General features: G+C 45.4%; 2 protein-coding genes across 2 annotated transcripts; both read left to right on the top strand.

Moving 5' to 3' along the window:
• Positions 1–8,392: 8,392 nt before the first annotated feature.
• LOC121850342 lies at positions 8,393–14,553 on the top strand. Its single transcript, XM_042341593.1, has 7 exons — positions 8,393–8,517; positions 9,267–9,596; positions 10,493–10,936; positions 11,196–11,627; positions 12,345–12,776; positions 13,077–13,505; positions 14,179–14,553. Exons 1-7 carry the CDS (start codon positions 8,445–8,447, stop codon positions 14,190–14,192), a joined length of 2,154 nt encoding a protein of 717 aa, XP_042197527.1. The 5' UTR covers positions 8,393–8,444; the 3' UTR covers positions 14,193–14,553.
• Positions 14,554–17,132: 2,579 nt separating this feature from the next.
• Positions 17,133–22,253, top strand: LOC103173585 (natural cytotoxicity triggering receptor 3 ligand 1-like; the record flags this gene model as incomplete). Its single annotated transcript, XM_042341572.1, has 4 exons — positions 17,133–17,258; positions 18,538–18,879; positions 20,971–21,414; positions 21,847–22,253. Coding segments are annotated over exons 1-4 (1,266 nt in total), but the record flags the coding sequence as incomplete, so codon positions are not given.
• Positions 22,254–24,016: the final 1,763 nt, after the last annotated feature.

Below are 24,016 nucleotides of genomic sequence, written 5' to 3'. Positions count from 1 at the left end.
TGGAAACTTCCCCGTGTTTAGAATGGAACGCTCACAGTGGTTATGCATCCTACTTACCTAATACCAGAGAGTATTTGGTGCAGGTTGGCAAGACGCACGGCTTGGGGACCCCTGAGTGTGCACTGGGATACTGCTGGAGCTTAACAAGGGAAACGCACATAGCTTGCTGTTTCCAGGTAGGACTGCACTACTTGTTAAGGCTTTGGCTTTCAGGATTACCAAGATCTGAGTGGGTAGAATCCCTGATTCCAGTCACTGGTCTTCCTGTCTGAGGCCTGTCGACGAGCCAGGCTGCTGGTTTATAATCAGCAGTGCTCTGGATTGTTGTGAAGCCACTTGGATCGGGAACTTAACTTCCAAGACTGTTCCAGAGGATTGACTGGATTCCAATATTCCGTTCTCAAGCTGTTCAAAAAGAGAAGGGAGTTTGTCCCCATGTCCTGGCCAACAATCTCCCAAATAAAATGCATCACTTACTTCATGGGTGTTTGTGGAACACTGCTGTGTGCAAATTGGCTGACACATTCTCCCTTCAAATACACAGTCAATGTACTTCACTTTAAAATCCTTGAAGCGCTGTGAGACGTCTGGATGATATGTTAAGGTGTTATATCAGTTGCAAGGATTATAAAGATTATTAGCATCTTGTAGCCAGCTCATCTCAGTGGAGACCCCGCCCACCAACGCTTCCCCCTCCCCCCAGGTGCACTGAGCTGAGGTGGGGCAGTAGCTGTGCTCCTCCATTTGGTCTCCGTGTGTGAATCGTCTGCCCACATTGACTGTCTGGGCTGAGACATGGTAATTAATAGATGAAATGAGCAAAGCTCATCTCCTGATCAGCACTGTGGACATCTCTCACCTTCACGATATCGGGCAGATCAGATCTTTGCAGCTGGAAAGTAACAGCCTTTATGCACACCGTGCAGAGGATATAAATAATAATAATAATCCTTGCGTTTTGATATGGCGCCTTATCACATCGTTGAGACATCTCCAAGTGCTGTAGCTCAGTGGTTAGTTCGCTTGCCACTCAAGCGAGAGACCTGGCTGAAATGTTGGGCAAGTTTCCTTACTCCACAAGCCTCTGTTTACCTTGCAGTAAGCAGGAACCTATTTGTTAGTCGATTGGCGGATCGCTTTTCTGGGGATAATACTTTCTGAAAAAAACCCAATAATAATTTGGTCACTCAATCCACGACTGTTGTGGGTCACTGCTGTGCGCAATTAGCTGCCGATTTTTGTCAACAAAAAGTAGAGTCGATTTGCTTTGCAGCATATTCTGTGAAGGGCATTGAGACCTCTCAAAGACATGATAAGGCGCTATATCAAATGCAAGGATTATTATTGTCTCAAAGCGCTTCACAGAATGTACTGTAAAGTGAATTGACTGTACATGTTTGTGGGCGAAAGACTCAGAGTAACAATATAACAGAATGTAAATGACACAGGACTCATTTTTGTTTCAGTTCCACTGGGTGCTGTGTTTATGTGTCAGCCTGGTGCAGTTGGTACCGCTCTTGTCTCTGTGTCAGAAGGTTTTGGGTTCAAGTCCCGCTGACGCTCCAGTGCAATGCTGCAATGTTTATATCATGTTTCTGTTTTACAGTTCCTCCTGAACTTAATGGACCCTTCCTACCCAAGCCAATTATGCATGGTGTGAAAGACACACTGCAATGTCAAGTGACTCGTTTCACTCCTGGAGCAATGGCCATCGTTTTTAGTCTAAGGAGGAAAGAGCAACAGCAAAAAGTGCGACTGTTTCACTGGGAAATTCCAAAAAAGGAAACATTTCAAGAGTTTAAAGGAAGAAATGTTCCTCTCCAGAACCGATCGGATAGAGACAATCAAGTTGTCTCCTTCACTGCTGAGGAGCAAAAATGTGAACCTATTGGAGATGGGAGTTTCAGAGTAAATTGCATCATCAATGTGATTCCTGATATAAACTTGCATGATGGAGCTGAATTAACTGTTGAAGTTCATCATGAGGCTCTTGATGCCTCTATCGTGAAGAGTGTAATATTGCACATTATTCCAGGTAGGTTCTGCTATCAGTGTGGTGTCCTCTCTGTCCCTCGTGCTCTGTGACAATGTTCAGGATATTGTAACGATTTGCTCCCCGATGGCCCAGCAGCTGAGGTCACTGCTCAGTACAGTGTTGAGCCTCTCAGGCCAAAAGCTCTAAGGTTTGAGTGCGGTTGGCAGGGAGTTGATCTGAGCTGACCTGGGGCAGTGGCTGTGCTGCTCCATTTGTATGTCAGCCTGGAGCAGTGGTAGCACTTTGCAGCTGGGAAGGAACAGCCTCAATACTGTCAACACACTGTGCAGAGGATATAAGTACTCTGAGTAACAATATTACAGTGTGTACATTTTACAGGATGAGGTTGTAGTTGTGTTTGGGTGTAGCTCTGTTGTAGGTTGATGGAGAAATGATGAGACTCTGTGGTCATGGTCCCGCTCAGCATCAGCCGGCAGCATTGTCTGCTGTTCTCTCTAATAGTGTGAAGCTGTTTCTGAAGCTTTGCTGAAGACTTAGATTATAAATTGTGTGTGAAGCAATGTGAGAGTTACAAACAACCATGCTTTAAGGTCACTCACATTGCTTATAGGCATTATAAGCAAGGAAACAGTATCTGTGAGATATGTCAGCTTTTTACGGTTGGGGAATGGACAAAGGCTTGTGAGGGAAATTAGCTCTTGTCTCCTGAAAGTCAGTTTTCTCACACACAACTTTCAGTTAAACTCTTTCCAAGGATAGCACTGCAGTGTGTCCTGGGGGAGCCCTGCAATGCTGGAGGTGCCATCTTTTGGTTCAGTTGTTGAACCACAGTCCCGCCTAACTGTTTAGCTAAATGTTAAAAATCCCACAGCACCATCGAAAAGAAAAGGGAGTGTCTCCCATTGTCTATGTCTCTCCCTCTGTGTGAAGATCTCTCCCTCTCTTCCTGTCTCTCTTTGTCCCTCTTTCCCACTTTTTCTCTTCCTTTCTCTTGTCACGATGTCCAGGCTTTTCACTTGTTTCCGTGTATTTGGTTTGTGTCTCACGCAGAAAAAGACTAGAATGTTTACATCAGGTTTGTCATTTTGTTTTGTAGTTCCTCCTAAAATTACTACAATTGAGTCCAAGCCCAAGGAAATTAAACACGGTGAGAAAACCGAGCTGCAATGGGCAGTGACTGGGTTCACTCCTGGGAAAATGTCGATTATTTCCAGTCTACAGAGGAATGGAGAGCAAATTAGGCAACTGTTTCATTGGGAAGCTCAAGATAAGAAAACATTTGAAGGGAAGGGAAGTGCCTTTTCTCTCAAACACCTATCAGATGGACGCAATAAAGATGCCTCGTTCGCTGCTCAGGTGCCCAAATGTGAAAAAGACAAAGACGGAACCTTCAGAGTAAAGTGCAGCATCACCGTGACTCCTGACGTGTCCAGGCATAATGAAGCTGAATTAACTGTTCAGGTTCAGCACGAGGCTCTTGGTGTTTGTGAACCTCTCATTGAGAAGTTAAAATTACACGTTACGGGAGGTAGGTGTCCTCTCTGTCTCTCGTGCTCTGTGACAATGTTTAGGATATTGTAATGATTTGCTCCCCGATGGCCCAGCAGCTGAAGTCACTGCTCAGAACAGTGTTGAGCTTCTCAGGTCAGAAGATCTTAGGTTCGAGTTCTGGTCTGAGATGATCTGAGCTGACCTGGGGGCAGTAGCTGTGCTGCTCCATTTGGTCTCTGGGGCCCTGTGTGTATGAACTGTCTGGACTGAGACATGAGAAACCCTGGTAATTAATAAAGAATATAAACAAAGCTCACCTCCCGATCAGCACCATGGGTATAATTCACTTCATGGATGTTAAGTATATAAATATGTTTGTCCCAATAATAACCCTTTCTGAGCAATAACTTTCTCTGAAATTTGTCTCCACAGGTGAATCAGCATCTCGCCAAACACAACACAGTGGGAGTCAAATGAAGAGGCCTCACCATCTGCTCAGAGCTACAATCCTTGTCCACGTAACTACCTATCCTACTTGCTGTCTTCCAGTTCTCCACAGTCACTTTGTTAAATGAAGCAAACTTTTTTTTTAATACTTACAAGTTATGATGAGGTGTTTGTTGGACTGAAATGTGCTGTTTTTGTGATTAATCTATTGAAATTTCCTTTGGTTTAGGAGGTGGAAATGTTCAATCTTCCAGCCGCCAGATGGATGGTTTGTGAAGACAGTGCGATTGCCAGTCTCTCCCCGTGTGTAACAGCCACAGTCATCGTCATGGCTTTCGATTCTGACAACCACAATGTGACTATTGATCAGCTTTGGCAGTTATTGGAAAGTGATGAGAAATGTATCAGTTTTGCAGAAGTATAAAGAATCACTGTGTAATGATAATTCTGTTAAGAGCAAAGGCTTAACGTGTCGGTGCTTTGCTTCTGTCTGTTATTAAACGCTCGCAAACTAGTTTTGTTTTTCACTATGGTGCTTCGCTGCATGTTTCTCAGATTCCTGCTCCCGAGTCAGTCAGTGGAAAGAATCCCAAACCATCATACACGTCACAGTCTGTAAAGCCATAGACTGTGTTATGTGACGTGGGTACAGTGCTGTCCAGGGTCGTGCTGCCAGGGACATGAAAGGCGCTCGATAAATGTAATTTTGTTGTTGTTGTCGTTGTTGTTACGGATGGATCTGGTTTCGTGAAGGTGGCTTCCCGTCAACGCTGAACACAAGCCCTGACGCTGTGGGGAAAGGTGCCAATTCCAGGCTGTGATCTTCTGACCTGGAAGAGAAGGTAATTCAGCCCTTCTCACTATCCCAGGACAACAAGACCAATTGGAGCACCCAACTGCTGCCCTGGCTGCGATCAGTGGACTTAGCCCTGAGCAGGAAGTGTGACCTCCTTGTCTGTGTGCTTCAGGTTGTATTTTGACTCATCGGCTATTGGAAAGTGATAATTTTTTGATCGAGTGACTGTCACAAATGAGATGTGCCCAGCCACCATAATAGTTGTTTTTTTCTATGTTCTGTTTTGATCATGCCATCCCATTTTCCTCTCCCCTGTCCCCGGTTCTCCTGTGGCATATCCAAGGTTCCATCCTTGGTCATCTACTTTTCTTTGTTTATGCTCCGCAGAAATTGGTCAAGTTGCATGTATATGTGGTTGACTGTTTCTCCTCCTCCAGCTGCAACTCCAGGTCCACCGATGTTCTGTCCACTTGCTTGTCAAGGGATGGAGGAGAGTCAACTTTCTGCAGCTGAATGTTGACAAGACAGAAGCCAAAGTCTTTAACTCTGGTTAACATCTTGTCACATGCAACTCCAATCTTCTTAAGCTCCCCTGCCTATCCTTCAGCCTTACTGAACCAATGTGTAACCTAGACATCAGGTTCAATCCTTAGCTGCCAGTCACTGACCAGGATCGCCTTTCTCTACCTTCCACATTGCCCATCTCTGACCGTACCTCAAACCCAATTTTACAGCTGAAATCCTATTCTTGCATTTGTCACATCGCGCCTCGCGCTTCATTTTACACTTCTAGAAGACATGAAAAAAGCTGTATCAAATGGAAGGCTTATCATTATCCTTTAAAGTATAGTCACTGAGTATTTTGACTTGACAGCAAATTTGTGCTGAAACATCATGGTTGTGTTGTTCTTGCCATATATATGTATTATATAGCATTGCTAAGCTTCGCCAGAATGAAACATATATTTGTAATCACTTTAACATTATAGAGCAATTAAGTCAACTATTATACTGTTTTATTATGCATTTTGCATATAATGGAAGTTTCTTAACCTTTGGAGTCCTGTAGCTCAGTGGTTAGAGTACTCGCGTTGCAAGCGAAGGACCTGAGTTCAATTCCAGGCAGAGGGCGAAACCTTGGGCAAGTTTCCTTACTCCACACGCCTAATAATAATCCCTCCAAAAAACAAAAACAATAATTAAATTGGTCATTTTCAATCTACGACTGTTTGTGGGACATTGCTGTGCGCAATTGGCTGCTGCGTTCGCCCACTAATATACAGTCAATTCACTTTACAGTGTGTTCTGTGAAGCGCTTTGGGACGTCCTCCCGACGTGAAAAGCGCTATATCAAATGCAAGGATTATTACTATATTATTATTTGTTCTGCTGTATCTAAAAGTAGGATTTAATAATAATAATTGGGATGTAAAAATGGAAGTTTAGTCAAAGTTCAGTACGAGGTGCCTGAAGAAGCAGTTGGCTAAGACAAGTCATTCCTCTTCCAGAGAAGGTAACTGATCACCAGCATGATCTCTGAATGAGTTGCTACTATATTATGGTCTCTTATAAAGTCAACATTGCTGTATCTGACTGTGCTTTTATTGGCAGTTTAACTGGATTCACTATTATTGTTGATTAATAAAGTCTATAATTTTTTGAAACCATTTCAGGCGTGGTTATTGTCTCGCAAGTGATCCTACAAACTGCTATACTTTGAAGTGAGGTTGTATTGATAATTTTGTGACATTTCTCGGTTTGGACCTGATGGATATAAGTTATCCTTTCCTTGGTTCATTGGTTACGTTAAAGAGGAGAAGGGATGCACTACAAGATGATCCATGTCTTGGGTGAGAAGTGGAACAAAGAAACAGCGTTGATGTATGTGTTAATGGGATGGCCTTGGGTCACAAGTGCAGAAATGGTCTTGTGTCATAATTGGAGAAATTGGAGCCTCCTAATCTCATGTCACTGGTTTACTTGTGCAAGCTGTGCTTCCTTATCTAAGTCCCTTGTTTACCAATGTGATCAACATGTAGTCACGGGAGAAGGAATGTTCTAATGATAATTATTGTGTTATAAACCAACCGGTGGTGTTGCAGCTTGTGAATTGAAGAAACGGCTAAGCAAGCAAGTGGGAATAAATGTAACTTTTGTAACTGCTTGTCTTCTGAACAGTCTTGTGAGGAAGATAGAAGACAAAAATACAAGAATACACACAAAAAGAATAAAGAAATAGAAGTTATGCTGTTCCCCAACATTAAAATAACTCTGTATCACGCACATTGCTGTACTGTGTAAAGATTTCTTAAACGTTTCCATGAGCTTGCTTTCAGAAAACATAAAAAGACTTATGAGTCAATAATTTCATTTAAAATAATACAGAATAAATATAATTAAGATACTGTGACAATTTAATTCAACAGCGCACAGCAATGTCCAGCAAACAGCCATGGTGTGAATGGCCAATTTCATCTGATTGTTTGTTGGCCAGAACACAGCGAGACAGACACTCCCTTCTCTTTTCGAGTCATGCCAAGGGATCTTTAATGTTCACCAGAACAGGCAGACAGGATGTATTTATTCTGTATTTATCTTAACATCTCATCACAAGAGAGATGGCAACCCCTGCATTGCATTGGAGTGTCAACCTTGACTGTGAGTTTAAAGGCTTGAGTGTAACTCACAATGGAAAGAACATCAGAATGCTGCACATTGTGGCTGTTGAATGCATTCATACATGTTCAGTTTGTGGCCCTAATCTCTGGACCCCTGTGCGTCGAATCACTCCCCCACAGCCACCACCCACCCTCTGCTTAATCTTTAAATCCCACCTGAAGACTTATGGTCACCTTTGCTGCCTCCTTGCTCAGCGTCCAACTCCCCACTGTGCAGTGCTCCGAGACACTATCCTGCAGGAAAAGGGTGCGATTTTAATGCAAGTTGTTGTTGTGGTGGTGGTGCCTGAGAGTTCTTCAGTTCCAGTTTCAGAGAATTCTGTGGCAGGAAATACACAGTCACTACACTTTACGGTAAAATCCTGTGAAGCTCATTGGGACATTTTGACCGACACATGTGGAAATCCATCACCATGGTTAAGAGTAACCGAACCAAGCCAAAATTTCCACGCATTCCCACCTACACGTGGAAATCCCAGAGAGGGATTGTTGGAATGGCACACGCACTCTCTCCCTGGATGGTCGCATCATGGTCCCTCATTGCGGGAAGTATGAGACGCAGGTTGGCAAGAGCCAAGGCTTGGGGCCCCCAGAGTGTGCGTTGGGGGTAACCGCTGGGGTCTAACCAGCTAAATCCTGCACAGCTTGCCATCGATATTGCGGTCTGGCCAAGCTTTCCCGCTGCTTGTCCAGCTCGGACCACCCTCAGCGTTAGACAAGGCTTGAGGTGCTCCAAAGTGGACGCGCATTAGCCATATTGTTGGAAGTGCGGCCACTCCGAAACCGGGCAGGAGACGGGCAGGGTGTCTCCATCCGCTTGTTGGATGGGGACCACCTGCGCCCATTCATCCATCAGCACAAGGAACCTCTCCAGAGAGCCAACGTCCCAGACTGTGCCCCTCTGTGGGGCGGCGATCCCGGGACCCGGAAAGAAAGCGATCCTTTCGCTTTGAGCGAAAGCGAAAGCAAATGCTCAGAGATTTCCGGGACGGAGGCGATCTGTGGTGTCGGCAGAAGCCCGGACAAGGCGAGAGGGATGGAGGGGCTGCGTGTGCTGTGGCCGCCCGCAGCCCTGAGCCTGTTGCTGGGGTGTCTGGTCTCACCGGCAGGTACGGCAAAGCGCGTCCCCGGAGGGCGGTCGGTGGTCTCCGCCCTCTGTCTGCACCGTAACCCTCAGCTCGGGGAAAAAATCCGCCTTTCGCTATTGTGCGAAATCACACGCTCAGACTCCCGGCAGTGATCGTGGGTGGGGGGCGGCTGTGTTTCAGGGGATTTTCTGATGCTCCAATGATAATAATAATGATAATAATATTAATAATATTAATGTTAATAGTAGTGTTACATTGGGCTTCTTGTCACCATTGGTTCTCACCCTAAAAGCTTGTTGCACTGTTTGTAAGTGCGGTACTGCCATCTCCTGAGCTCCGGGAGGTGATTGCTGTGGAGGTCCTACAAAATGTGCCAACAATCTTGCATTTGATATCGCGCCCTCTCACGTCTTTTGAGACGCCTCAAAGCGCTTCACGGAAAACATTGTAAAGTGGATTTTGGGGGTGAAACACGGAAAGCCGATGGCGCACAGCATTGTCCCACAAACTGTCGTGGATTGATTGTGTGACCGCATTATTTTTTAAGAAAGGGATTATTACCCCCGGGAAGCGATTTAGGGACATTTCTGATAGTTCTCGCCTTGAACACAGCACCTTATCAAGTCTTTGAAACTGAATCCTGCTGAATGTGAGGTAGTATATATAGGATACGAGAACAGCAAACACAAATACTCTACGGATGGGGTTGAAGTTGCCAAAGGGGGAAACTGAAGGAGATCCTAACAAACTTAATTGTTCTTTGTACCAAGGTTCCTTGGATCTTGCCATATTTGAAAGCCTGCTGGAAGCCTCGGCAAATGAAGATGTGCTCCTGACCTGTTTGGTGTCCGGCTGCGATGCTGGTGTTAATGTCACGTGGTCCTTTAGGAATGGAACCGACATGAGGCTAGTGTGCAGTTCTGATGGAAGGACAAATCACTCGTGCCGACCTGGAGCAAGACCGTGGGTCCACGAGCTGCGAACTGGCAACGCTGCGCTGTTCCTTTCAAACGTGCAATTTGATGAGGAGGGAGAATACACCTGCACCGTATTTTGCACATCCAAAAGAACTGAAAAGACCTCATTGTTACAAGTGTCAGGTAACTTTTTTTTAAATGCATCTTGTCCCTAATAGCTGTTTTGTTGAGATGTGCATTACATTGAATTGTGCTTGTGAAGCATCTGAGAGTCTGGATCGACCACCTGTTGAGACGCACAATAATTTACACTGATGTAGAAACTTTCACGTTAGGAAACCTTACAAAGACTGAGCAGGAGCCTGAGCTGTGGGGTGAGGTTTTGGCGGGAGGGGGAGCAGAGAGAGGCAAGATGGCTGAAAGCTCAGTCACAAAGGTAGGTATTCAGGCGGGACTTGAGAGAGGCGGAGGAATTTCGGGAGAGAGTTCCAGAAGGAAGGGGCAAGGTATCTGAAGGATTGCCTGCTGATGGTGGGTCGGAGCAGGTGAGAGGGAGGAGGATGAAGCGGGCTGGAATTGGTAGAGCGGTGGGAATAATCAGGGTATTAGGGTTGCAGAAGATTGGGGAAAAAAACGAACAGTGAGAATGAGGAATGCTATTCTGTAAACACATGACAGAACCCAATATTTGTTCTGGTCCCATTTCAGGAATACTTTGTTCAGATATATACAACTTTATATTGGATTGAGAGCAATGCTTTCATAGAGAACAAGGCAACAGGTTCAGGGATACAACAACAAGAAGAAGCAAAAAGGGGCACAATTTCAGGGTTGCAATGGGCAATTTGAGGTCAGACACTAGGATTTTTTTTACACACATTAACAATTGAATTGGGTTACCCAGCAGATGGTTAAGGCAAGGAAGCTCAACCCATTTAAGAAATTAAGTGCTTGGAGGGTAGGAGGATGTTTTTATTGTAGGGATGAACAAAAGGTTCTTCTTCATCCAAACCTCTCTTATGATTTAAATGTATGGCCTGATTTATGTAGTTACAAGAAAACCTTTATAATCCCTACAGCTCAGCCAAAGGTCAGCTTGTCTCCACAGAAAATCCTCATCACCAATGGCTCAGTGGGCTTTCTGCGATGTGAAGCAACTGGATTTTATCCTCATGATCACCAGATCAGCTGGGTCAAGGTATCGCGAGGCAGTGAGAACGACATTATTTCATCAGATTTCAGCACGGAGTATACAGTTGCCAACAGGGATGGAACATTCAGAGTTTCCAGCCAGTTGAGGATCAAACCAAACCTGGATGATGATGGTAATAAGTACAGCTGTGTCGTGACACACAGAACACTCAATGATAATATTGCACTGGAGGCAAAGCTGACTGTGGAGGAACCTACTGTACTACCACAAATTGTTGGAGGCATCAGTGTCATATCGTTGATTGTGTTGCTTAATTTGGCACTTTTCTGTTGCTGTAGGAAGCAAACTGAAGGGACCGAGAAAGAAGGAGGTAAGAGTCAGTTATTTGACATTGAAACGGTTGTGTAATATCTGTTGCTACAAACAACCGGACTCCCACATAAAGGCATATGGAGGCCGAACATAAGTTGATTTCCAACAGGGTTCCTTAAGAAGGAAACTGAGTGAATATGAACTCCTTCCAATAACCAAATGGTGTCTTACTACTGTGAATACTGCAAATTAGAACCCAATATTGCATGGGAGAAACTTGAAATGTCTTATTCCATTTTGTTTGAATTCCCTTTTAGTTCCTCCTCGGATCAGTGAATTGAGCAAACCCGACCACTTCGCACATGGTGTGGCGTCTCATATGAACTGGGAAGTTTCTGGGTTCACCCCCCGGATGATAACCATTGCTTTATTCGTGAGGAGAAAAGGAAAGGAACCACAGAAATTATTTGAGTGGAATTTGAAAAATGATGAAGACCCACTAGAAAATGACGAGGAAGCTCTTCTCTCCAACTCGTCATGTGTACTGGACGGGAATAAGAAAGAAGACTCCATTACTGCTGCAATCTCAATGTGCGTTCAACTGGATGACGGGAGCTTCAGTGTGAAGTGCATGATAACAGTCTGTCCTGATGCATCAGAGGATGATGGTGCTGAAGTCACACTGGAGGTTAACCACAAGACCCATAGGAAGCCGTTCACTTCATCCGTGACGTTAGTCGTTGATGGAGGTAAGGATTGGGTTCTACACCCTTCTCCCACCCAACAATCCCAGCATATTGCAACATAGAATCATAGAAATTACAGCACAGAAGGCTATCCAGCCCGACGAGCCAATATTGGAGTCCTCCCCCACTGCCCACACCACACACACACTAAACATTATTTTGGAATATTTCAGACTTTTAACTTCTGACAATAAGCACCCACATCCAGAGACCAAAGTCTTACTGGGTGATTGTGTGGTATGGGATGGGGGTAGACGAAACGGTGGATGAATAGGGTTTAGCTCAACCTGAACTGGCACTCAAACACTGTATTTGTTACAGCCAGGCTGGTTCACGTTAGCCCAATACAATCGGTTTATTTGGTCAGCTGAGTGTCTGACAAGTACGCCTAAGAGAATCCAGACATAAGTGAGAGTTCCACTTATGTATGCCACCAAGAGATGGAAATTTCCCTGTGTCTGGAATAGAATATGCACTCTCTCCCTGGAGGGATGCACCTTGCTTAACTCACTGTAGAGTGTCAGGCAGTGGTTGTCCAGAGAGAAGTGTGCATTGGGATAACTCCTGGATTCACAACCAGTATTATCTGAGAAGACCATTTGCCAGCAGTTATCCCAATGCACATTGTGGGGTCCCATTTGGCTGAAGTCTCTAGGAATTCTATAGCATGTTTCGAGTGTTCATTAATATCAGCCTTACCCGTTTATGTCTGTTTTATAGTTGCTCCTACGGTGACTGAAATTGACTTGCGTCCCGAGATTAAACATAGTGAAGTGGCCAGTCTGAGTTGGTCAGTCACCGGGTTCACTCCAAAGCCCATTTCCATTGTTTTCTTGCTGAAGAGGAAAGGGGAGCTGAAAGAGAAGAGGCTGTTTCACTGGCGTATCCCAGAGAAGGGAGGAATAGATGACGAAGCAAAGATGGGGAGCACTGCTCTCACAGACGTGAGGGATCGCTGTGAAGAAGATGACGCCATCACTTCTGTGACACCCCACTGTGTGAGGAAGAACAATGGGACATTCAGTGTAAACTGCAGCATTTGGATGACTGCTGATATGTGCAGGGATGATGGAGCTGAGCTAATTGTCGAAGTGAATCACAAGGCTCTTAAGATTCCTCTCACTACAACTATGACATTACATGTTACAGGAGGTAAGAGCTGCATTCATGTATGTGTGTTGACATGTGTTCCGAAGTGCGTAGTTGTACGATGAATACATGCAAATGCTGATATAACGAAGTACAGGTATGCCTAAGGTTGTGGTTTTTGATGATATATAAAAATGCAGCTTATCCCCATTCTCCAGCACTTGTCTGGTGTCCTCTGCAGTTATTGAGTGATTATTTATGGGTTGTCGCTTTGGATATAATTTTGAATGAGAGTTTGTCAAACTGAGGCATGTTATAGAATTACACTACAGCGTCCATTTAACACACATTATTGTTTTCTAGTTCCTCCCACAATCACTGAAATCAAGAAACCCTCTGAGATCACGCCCGGGGAGCTGGCCAGCCTGAGCTGGGCAGTTGTTGGCTTCAGCCCACGGGCCATCTCCATTGTTACCTACGTGAAGAGGAAAGGGGAGCAGGAGAAAAAGAAAGTCTTTCATTGGCGGATCCCAAAGAAAGACGAGGAACCACAGGAAGCTAAGACGGCCAGTGTTCCCCTCGAAAATGTCACAGAGGGCTGTGAGGAAGATGGCTCCTTCACTGCTGTGATGCCCCACTATGTGCGGAAGAATAATGGGATGTTCAGTGTAAACTGCAGTGTTTGGATGTGTGCTGACCTATCTAAGGATGACGGAGCTGAATTAATGGTTCAGGTTGTCCATGAGGCCCTCAAAGAGCCTCTTATTGAGTCTGTAACATTACAAGTTACAGGTAAGTTCTGCCTCTGAGCGATGTCCTTGCCATCTCTCACGCATCGCTCCACAGTGTTCAGCTAATGATTCTGACAAGATTAAGGGTTTATACAATCCTGCAAATCAATGAGAAAACTCTCCAATGGATATGCTGTGTGTGAAGTTGTGCTTTATTCATTGACATTGCAGGCACAATGTCAGAGATAGCTTATAATTTCTGCATTTTTCTGTCTTCCACAATTCTTACTATGTGGAAACACACTCATAAATCGACCTTACTTACTCACGATCTCTGTCGTTCGCTTGCTCACTCACTCCATTTGTCACTCATTATCTTTGTCACTCACTCATGATCTGTTTCTCAGCCGTCAACTCTATCGCTCATACACATTCCCTCGCTCACATACTCACACACAATGCCAATCACTCTCCCTCTCTGTCACCCACTTATTCAATCTATCAAACTCACATATTTTCACCCACTTGCTTAATTTTTCACATCCACACACACATAATCACACATACACACACAGAGACACAACACACATACTCACACACATCTCTTGCTCAGTAGATTTGTTGATAAAAGAAGCGTTTCTCTCATAATGTGAAACAGAAGTTGTTAGAGATCTGTTTGTGGATTACAATGTGTTGTTTGGGTGATTAACATATTGAAATTTCCTTTGGTTTAGACGGTGGGAATTAACTTTCAGTCTTCCAGTCGCCAGACGGATGGTTTGTGAGGATAGTGCGATTGCCAGTCTCCCCCTTGTTACGCACCTGACACATCCACTGAGTGTTCACAAGAGCTACGGTCATCGTCATGGCTATTGATTCTGTAAACATCCTCCTGACAACCCACAATGAATATGAATATTCATCAACTTTGTCAGTTGCTGAAGAGCGAAGAAATATATCGGTTTTGCAGAATTATGGAGAATTACTGTGAATTTTGTTAATTTCCTGAAGGCGATTTGTTTGACATGAAATTTGCTTTAATGTTTGCTGAGAGCTGAGTTAATGTGTAAGTGCTTTGCTACAGTCTGTTATTAAATGCTCGCACACTAGTTTTGTTTTTCACTGAGGTGCTTCAGCTGAATGTTTCCCAGATTCCTGCTCCGAGTCAGTTAGTAGAAAGAATCCCAAACCATGATACCCATTACTGTCATTAAATGCACAGACTGTGACCTGTGAACAACAACAACAAATTACATTTGTATAGTGCCTTTCACGTCAGGAGGACGTGCCAAGGTGCTGGAAATGGGGTACCATGGTGTCCATGGAGGTGCTGCCATGTTATGTATGGATCTGGCTTTGTGAATGTGGCTTCTTGTCAACACTGAGCACAAGCCCTATCGCTGTGGAGAATGGTGCTGATTCCAGGCTGAGATCTTCTGACCTCAGTGAGTGATGCTTACCAAACTCCGGATGTGTTAGGTACACGGTTGCAAGAGCCAAGCCTTGGAGACCTTGGACTGTGACATGCGTTGGTTTACTGCTGAAGCTTAACCAGCTAAATAACCAGCTGAAGGTGGACAAGCAGTGGGAAGCTTGCCATTGGAAATGCCGTCTGGCGTGCTTCCCACTGCTTGTCCAACTTGGACCATCGTACCCATGAAGGCTTTGGCTTGCAGGGTTAAAAGCAGTTGAGTGGGAAGAATCCCTTCCCCACTATCTGGTCTGCCCCTCAAAGTCTTACTTATAAAGCAGGCTGTCTGGGCTTTCAACAGCAGTTCCACGGAATACTGCAGACCCACCTGGCTCAGGATCTGCACGACTCAGACCACCGCAGAGGGTTGACTGAATTCCGACATTCTGTTGCCAACAAGTCACCTTGGAGCCACTTTCAGGAGGACAGTCACTAACTGACAAGCATGAGTTTGAGCCCTCGCAAGGTGGATGGCAGGGAGCAGGAACTCTTTGCTCTGAGGGAGCAGCACAGCTCAGCATGAAATGCATCAAGAGCATTGCCACCATCTTCCTGTCCACAGCACAGACACACATCGAGTAATGGTTCCGCCAGTTTGGAGGTCAGAGCTTGAGCAGCAGCAGCTTACCTCTCTACGTACCAATCATGGTGGATTTCAAGCCCTGGATATATATGAACGTTTGTTCACAAACTCAAATTCCTGGTAATGCCTTCCAGCAGTTGTCACCCTAAGCTGAGAGTTTTCTCATCATCTATCTGATGGATATCTGTCTTCAGTTCAGGGCGAAGACCTTTACAACAACTTGCACTTTCATAGCTTCCTCCACAGATTGTAGCGTCTCAGAGCGCTTCACAGAACAGCATGTGATGTATCAGCCAAGTCCAATGCTATCCAACTCCTGTCACCTGTCTTACTCAGCATCAACTGTTTATTGCAGGTCCTCATGTGAGGAAGCGTAAAATTGGCGTGCTGCGAAGATCACTCTGGCTCCACTGTGCCCAGTGACAGGTAAGCGTAGGCTGGAACCTTCCTTACTGACAGCCTCTGTTTATCACAAATCCATCTCATTCCTTGATCCTGATTTTGCAAATGGGCCAGAGGAAGCCTCTCCACACTAATCCCCAGAGGTACAGAACCATAAAGGGGAAATGTTTTGGACACATGTCCTACACGCTAAAAGTTTGACATGCATTGGATGTTCAAGAGAGATGAGAACAACCAGAGTGCCCTTCGCTCAGGACGGTCCTCCCTATCTCTGTGACCTCCTAACCCTCTCTAAACCTATCCGTTCACGCCGCTCAGTGGGCTCCAGCCTGCTTCACGTCCCCCACCTTGTCCACCACACCAATGACATGAAGGCCATCAGCCTCACTGCCCCCACCCTCTGAAACTCCATCCCACGGTCCCTCTACCTCACCCCCTCTCTTGCCTCTTTCAAGACCCTCCTCTTTGACCATGTCATCGGCCACGCCTACCCTCCCTGCCTTTCACCCCTCCTGATCGCAGCCACCAGCTCGGGTGCAGATCCCTGACTGTCCAGCACCTTGGGATGTCCTCCTGACTTGAAAGGCACTATGATATTTTGTTGTTGTGGTCCCTCAGGACAGTGTCGGGGCAAAAGCCGGTGTCCACCACAACCCTCTTCTATGTTTCAATCCTCCAGGTTAATTGATCATTCACCTCGTGGTCGTGAATCTCAACTTACTGACCGTGCTTACTCAACGTGGCTCTGTTGAGCTTCCAGTGTGTAGGAACCCGGTTGTTAGTCGATCGGGGGATCACTTTTCCGGGGGTAATAATGCCTTCCAAGAAAAATAATTTGGTCGCTCGATGCACGACTGTTCGTGGGAAGCTGCCGTGCGCAATTAGCCGCCGCGTTTCGCCCACAAAATATACAGTCAACTCATTCCACAGTGTATCCTTTGAAGCGCTTTGAGACGTCTCAAAGACGGGATAAGGCGCTGTCTCAAAGGCAGCGATTGTTCTCACAATCATAGCATTAAGAAAGTTGACCTGCAAAGTGCTTTCGGACCCTATTTTTCCCTGTGGTTTACCCACTCCCCACACCACCAACTTTTCTTCTCTTTTCCTTGAAATGACAATAGCGCATTTGAGCTTTAAACTTTAAACTGTTGGAGTGCAATCGCAGCGCTGAGAACATAACCCATTTCCGAGAAATCACGAGACAGAACGAAAATGAAAGTGCGGCTCAGTCGCTGCCGTTGGAAGGAGGAGAGAGACCGCGTTGGGGGTCACAAACCCCTCCACGATGTCCGCACCCGGTGGAGCTTCCGAGGGGACGACCCTCCTCCTGATCCTCTGGGTTTCCATTGCGGGATCAGGTACAGAAAAGGCGCAAACGTCAGTGACGCTGATCCGCCGCTGAGCGAGAGATCGATTCCCCGTTGCGCTCCTGAGCGGCGCTGTCGGGAGCGGTGCGGGTTTCTGCAGCACTTTATATGTGAAGCAATGTCCGGCTGAGTGCTGGCGGTGGGGTCTTTAACTCAGTGACCCGCGACTCTCCGCAGCCCGTGCGGATTGCCTGGTGTGTGATGTGTCATATTAAGGTCCAGTGCAGTAACTGGAGCAGTAACATTGGGAACATCCGAGAGCCTCAGTTATCTGAGCCCAATCTTGTGAAGCGCCACTGTGTCTGAGAGAAGGGGTCTCACTTCCCCAACTGCCGCCCAGTGCCCAATTGGGAGTGTGTCTCCAGGAGAAGTCGTGTCAACTTGTACACAGTGAGCGAAGTCAGATGCGCAGCCAAGAAAATTGGGAAAATGGCTTATTACGAGTTTCTCCGCACTCGCAGCAACTTACATTTTTATTGCGCTCTTCACGGGGAGGGTGGGGGGGAGGGGGCGGTCGTGTCTTGGAGCACTTAAACAGCGGCGTGGTTTCACGGCAACCCGGAGAGGGAGGGGAGGCGACCGAAAGCACGGTCGATGAGGAAAGTCTTCGGGTGCGATTTGAAGACGGGCAAAGATGAGGCAAAGCAAAGGGATTGAAGTAGCGAATTCCGGAGGCTCGGAGTGTAATGGCTGAAAGCACGGCCGTCACGGGTTTAGTTGAGGGGACGAGACCTTGCAGCTGAGCTCAGGCGGTGGGTATGGAGTGGGGTGTAAGCGGATCGCAGAGGTAGGGAGGGGGGGGGTCAGAGTCGGAAAGGATTCGAAAGTGAACGCGAGGATCTTGAAATGGATCCGTTCTGCAACAGGCAGCCAGTGGAGTCATGCAAGAACTGGGGAAATGGGGGTTGCGGAGTCTCAAACGGGTGAGGACACGGGCGGCAGAGTTTTGACACAAGCCCCAATCCCTCATTCTCTGGATAACCTGCAGGGTATAATTCCATAGGCACTGGCTGTGCTCCAGTGCTCTGCCCAAGTGGCCGTTATCTGCACGTGCACACCAGCATGTTGTTTAACATTGTCCTGATTGGTATTGTCACCAAACCCATGAGGAGGACGAGATTCCCTTTCTCCATTGTTCTTGAAGCAGCAGCTAATCCCAAACCCATGGCTTTTAACCTGCTTCTAATCTCAGATACTCAGACCTGGTATTCTGGCATTTAAAATGCTTAACTGTCATTAATGTTTTGGAATGCCTCCTGTTTTTACACAGATGCATTGGAGATGACAATATTTAAAGACCAGCTGGAGGTCTTTCAGGGTCAAGATGTTGTCCTTGATTGTAAGGTAACCGGCTACACTCCGGCAGTTCTCAACCTTAGTTTCGTTGCTGTTGAGTGGAGATTTGTCTCTACTCAACAACTGGTCTATTCATTTAATGGAGGGTTTATTGATGCACTCAGACCCGGAGCAACAGTAACAATAGAAAACTTGAAGAGAGGCGATGCCTCGCTACATCTCCCAAAAGTGCAGATTGAAGAAGAAGGAGAGTACAAGTGTATTGTTTATGTGACCCCATCAAAAGCAGAAAAGAGTTCGTCTGTGAGAGTGTTAGGTAAGTACAGTGAAGCATCTCGCCGGGTGTGTGTGTTATTGTGCGGCTTGTAATACTGTATTTACAGGATTGGTTCAGATGAAGGTAGCTCTTCAGGCCATCTGAGCGTATCCATTCCAGAAGACCCATCCTTCCATCAATTCATCAAGCTATTCTAGTGTCCTGGCCTCAAACACCTTTCCTTGCAACCTGTTCCAGTCATTAATCAGCCGTTAGATAAAGAAATACTTTCTGACGTCTGTCCTGAAATTACCTTTTGCAACTCGTTGTCGGACTCAAGCACCTTGAAGTGCTCGGGGTCGCTAGCCTGCGTGAAGGGCGCTATATTATACAAAAAGGCAAATTGTTGTTGTTAAATCTATATCCTCTTATTCTGCCATCTTGATACATCATAAAGTAGTTCTGGCTTTATTTTTTCAATCGCATTTTGAAATGTTTTCTATATTTTCCCTCTAAGACATCTCTCAAGACTTTATTGATAAAAAATAAATATGAAGCAATAACAACAAAAACAACTTGCATTTAAATGGCGCCCTTCACACTGGGTAGCATCCCGGAGTGCTTCGAGGATGCTACACATATTAGACTGTTGCNAAAAAAACTATGCTTTCTTTAACAAAAACTGGGTAGTCCACTTGGGGTGGGTGGGTGGGGGGTAACACCAGTGTAGGCCTGAATGGGGAAATGGACTTTGCTGTCTCCGAGGCACTGCTGTTGTGATTGTTTGTGTGTGTCTCTCTCCTCTGTTTGTCTGAGTATGTGTCTGTGTCTCTCTCTCCTCTCTGTGTGTCTCCCTGTGAGTGTGTGTCTGTGTGGTGACAGGCCTTGAGAAGCAGGAGGTTCTCAGGAGAAGCAGGAACAAACCCAAGTTTGTTAAACAAAGCAATAATTTTTTTTGCAACAGTTTAATATGTGTTATTTCTTCATGTTTAGTTTTCATCAATGAAGTGAAAAAATGTAGGTTGCCTGTAAAATGTACCTCAATAGCACCAATCAACCCCCCCCCCCACCGCAGCCTTGCAAAATTTCCCCGCAATTTTGGGCAAATATTTCCGCAATTTTCTATTGGCCCTGGTTATGATAGGGTAAATAGTAACTTATTAATTCCACTGGTTGGTGAGCCAGTTACAAGAGGATACAGGTTTAAGATAATCACAAGACGAATGCTAGAGACGTACACAATTATGAAAGGGTTTGACAGGTTAAACAGGACAAAGCTATTCCATGAGTCGGGGAGTTAAGTGACTATGTGGTATGGTTATAAGTGTCATAAGAAGAGTGATAAGAGAGCTTGGGCAAACATTGTTTGCTCAGAGTTGTTGGGATGTGGAATGGCCTGCCAAGTAAGGGGGTAAGACTCATAAAAAGAATGAAAAGCAGTGTCCAATGTGGGTTTCCAGAAGATCATATGAGAGGCTTGAAGGGGTTCGGGGGAATGACAGGGCAGTGGCATTCAATGAATGACTTGCACTGAAAGCTGGAGAGAGGCTCGATGGGATGAATGGCCCCTTTCTGTAATGCAAATGTCCACGATATTGTGAATTGAAGGGGAGGGTAGAAAGAATGCTCTACCCAACAGCTGCTGTAATGTGGAACTCTCTGCCATTATCCATTCTTGAGGCAGAGTTTGTAAATTCTTTCTAAAGGGGGATTAGGTGCTTGAAAAACAACAACAGTTTGCAATTACATAGTGCCCCTTGAACAAGGTAGCAACCCAAGCACTGAAAAAGAGGAATATTGAGGGAGTGATCTGGAAAGTGTCATTAGGTGGGTCATGGTGATAGGAAGTAAAACAGCAATGCAGATTTGATGGGTGACTGGCCTGTTTCTGGCCTGTAACATTCTATGAGGCATCTCAATAACATGGTGAGGTGCTCTATCAAATGCAAGGATTGTTATAATATTATTATTCCATGATATTGTCCTCCAGATTCCACTCAGGGATTTCTAAAGACAAGGTGGAATTCCCAGCTTCCTGTTGCTGAGGCTGGAGTAAATACGAGTTGTCAGTGGTGTGTATGTTGTTTGTAGAAGATAAAAATGCTGCTTCAAAGAGAATATTAATAGAGGGCAATTTTGTGATCTCTACAGCTAAGCCAAAGGTTACCTTGTCTAAACGTCACTTCACAATCAACAATGGTTCGGAAGGTGCTTTGACATGTGATGTTAATAGATTTTACCCAAAGACTCACGGGATCCGCTGGGTCAAGGTATCGCGTGGTGTGGAGACGGAGATTACAACAGGAATCATCACACAAATTGTAGCTCACAACAGTGACAGAACATTCAGTGTTTCCAGCAAGTTGAATATCAGACCAACCCTGGATGACGATGGTAATCGGTACAGATGTGTGGTGAAGCACAGAGCATTCAGTGATAATTTTACACTGGAGGCAGAGCTGACTGTGGTAGTTAAGAAACCACAGGAACCTGCAGGAAATGGGCCTGGAGCTGTTATTGGAGGTGTCGTTGGCCTGCTGGTGATTGTGCTCCTTGCTGTAGCGGCATTTGGCTTTTGGAAGAAATGGAATCAAGGTAAGGATCTTCACAGTCCTAAAGTACAATGGCAAATGTGGCGGTGAATTATTGAACATTAAATGCTCTTGTGCACATTTTCTCTCAACAGAGAACTATCAGCCGACACAATGATCAACTGAAACAGATATTGTGCTAATGACATAGCGAAAGGCTGTGTCTAGGCCTCCGCTCTCTGGAATGCTTACCCAAATCCCTTCTAAAAACTTACCTGCTTGATTGTGCTTTTGGTCACTGTCACCATTCCCCTGCTTTCTCTTGCCCCTTTGCTCAGTGATGGACACTGTAAAGTTCCTGTAAAGTGCTTTGAGAAAGTATCAATGTTGGCAAGGTGGCATATAAGGGCAAATTCTTGTTATAAATGTGGTGATCATTACGCCGGTATCTTTAGAGAATTAGAATATTTGATTCTAAGTTTTGTACGTTTCACAGCTCCTCCCAAGATCACTGAAATCCACAAACCCGCTCGCTTTATACATGGGCAGCGTGCCGATCTGAGTTGGGAAGTTACTGGATTCAAACCAAAAGAGATAGAGATTGTGGTATTACTGACGAGAAAAAGAAAAGAACAACTGAAGTTATTTGTCTGGAACTTCACAAAGGATGAAAATGTGTCATGTCAGATTGAAGAAGGTGTTCCCATCGTAGATATAAAAGATGGATGTGAGAGGGTGAATTCCTTCACTGCTGAGCCCCCACGATGTGTTCAACTCGAAAATGGGACCTTCAGTGTAAAGTGTCTGATAGGATTCTGTCCTGATGTATCTGAGGACGACGGAGCTCAAATGACTGTAAAAGTTCATCACAAGACTCTGAAAACGTCTCTCGAAAAATCTGTAAATTCGAAGTTGAAGGTAAGAATTGCATTGTGCAACCTCTATCCCCCCACCCCCGCCCAGCAACACCTACATGTCGGTGTTCAAACATTCGGAATATATAGAATCATAGAAATCCAGGGTTAATAATCCCTTCCAACAACAAAAAATAAAACTAATTTGGTCACTCAATCCACGACTACTGTGTGAAATTGGCTGCTGCGTTTTGCCCATAAAATATAGTCAATACATTTTACGGTGTATTCTGTGGAGGGCTTTGAGACGTCTCAACAATGTGATAAGGCGTTACATCAAATGCAAGAATTATTATCATTATCATTATAATTACAGCACAGAGGGCCTTTCACCCCATCACACCTATACTGGTCAAAACACAAAATACTGCAGATGCTGGAAACTGAAACAGAAACAGAGAGAGCTGGGAAAACTCAGCAGGTCAGGCAGCATCTATGGAGAAAGGAAAGTGAGTCAACGTTTCGTTCTGACGAAGAGTCATGGACCCGAAACGTTGACTCACTTTCCTTTCTCCATAGATGCTACCTGACCTGCTGAGTTTTCCCAGCTCTCTCTGTTTTTGTTACACCTATACTGTTGCTCATTCCTCCACTCGAGCTATCTCCTCTCATCCTACTCTTCTCTCTTACCCGATCGTATTGACATGCTGCTTCAACACTTCTTCAAATCACCTGGAACATTGTTACTGTCTCAGCTCGGATAGTTACCTCGTGACATATTTTATGCTCCATTAACCCTGTGAGTTCAGGTGACAGATTGACTCAGTTGGTAACACTCGCCTTTGGGTCAGAAGGTTGTGAGTGTTTCAATTGGAATCTGAGAACTTCCCCTTCACCCCGAGCAATATAGACGCCACCTAACTCTCTCTGTAACTCTCACTGTGTGTTGCTCTCTCTTTCGCTCTGTATTATTCTTTCTCTCTCTCTCAGCTTTGGAGAGAGACGAAAGTAGATTGTGGGGGGAAACAGACAGAGAGTGTGAGGAGACATAAAAACACAGAGAGACCGTTTGTGTCCATACCACTTTTATACTTTGGATCATGTCATCAGGAGTAACATGGAAGCTCCTAGATGTCAGTTTAGAGCAGCCTGAGAACTCGTCACATGCTGTCACACTGGAAGTCAGTGGAAGAGGCCCTGGGGAGAGGGCCCTGAGGAGAGGACACGGGCAGAGGGCACGGGCAGAGGGTACGGGCAGAGGGCACGGGTATTGGACACAGGGAGGCAGCTCAGCAAGCAACTAAAAGGGCTCCTGACGCCCAGCCTGATATTGAAGACCAAGCGGAATCCAGGGGCTCAATGTGAGACCTCAGTGTGAGCCCCTGGATTGATTTTATGATCTGTAGCTGGACACAGTGCGGCTTGTTACAGAATTACAGTATAATGTTGACCTGCTGCTTGTGTTTTACAGTTCCTCCCACAATGACTGAAATCAAGATGCCCACTGGTATTGTGCACGGTGACAAGGTGGCTCTGACGTGGGAGGTTAATGGCTTCAATCCACAGGCCATTGAAATTGCTGTATTGGTGAAGAGGAAAGTGGATCAGGAAGCAAAGGAACTCTTTCATTGGCAGATCCCAGAGAAAGAAAAGCAGACAATCCCATCAGATATTACCCCCAGTGTTAAGGAGATTACACTGATTAACTCCTTCACTGCTGAGGTGGCAAAGATAAAACAGACAGATACAGGGACTTTCAGTGTGAATTGCAGCGCTACCATGTGTGCTGATGTATCCAGGGATAATGGTGCT

This window comes from Callorhinchus milii, unplaced genomic scaffold, assembly GCF_018977255.1.
Source record: "Callorhinchus milii isolate IMCB2004 unplaced genomic scaffold, IMCB_Cmil_1.0 Scaffold17, whole genome shotgun sequence".
NCBI lineage: Eukaryota > Metazoa > Chordata > Chondrichthyes > Chimaeriformes > Callorhinchidae > Callorhinchus > Callorhinchus milii.
The sequence above is the reverse complement of the archived record's forward strand: the minus strand, read 5'-3'. Positions and strand labels throughout refer to the sequence as shown.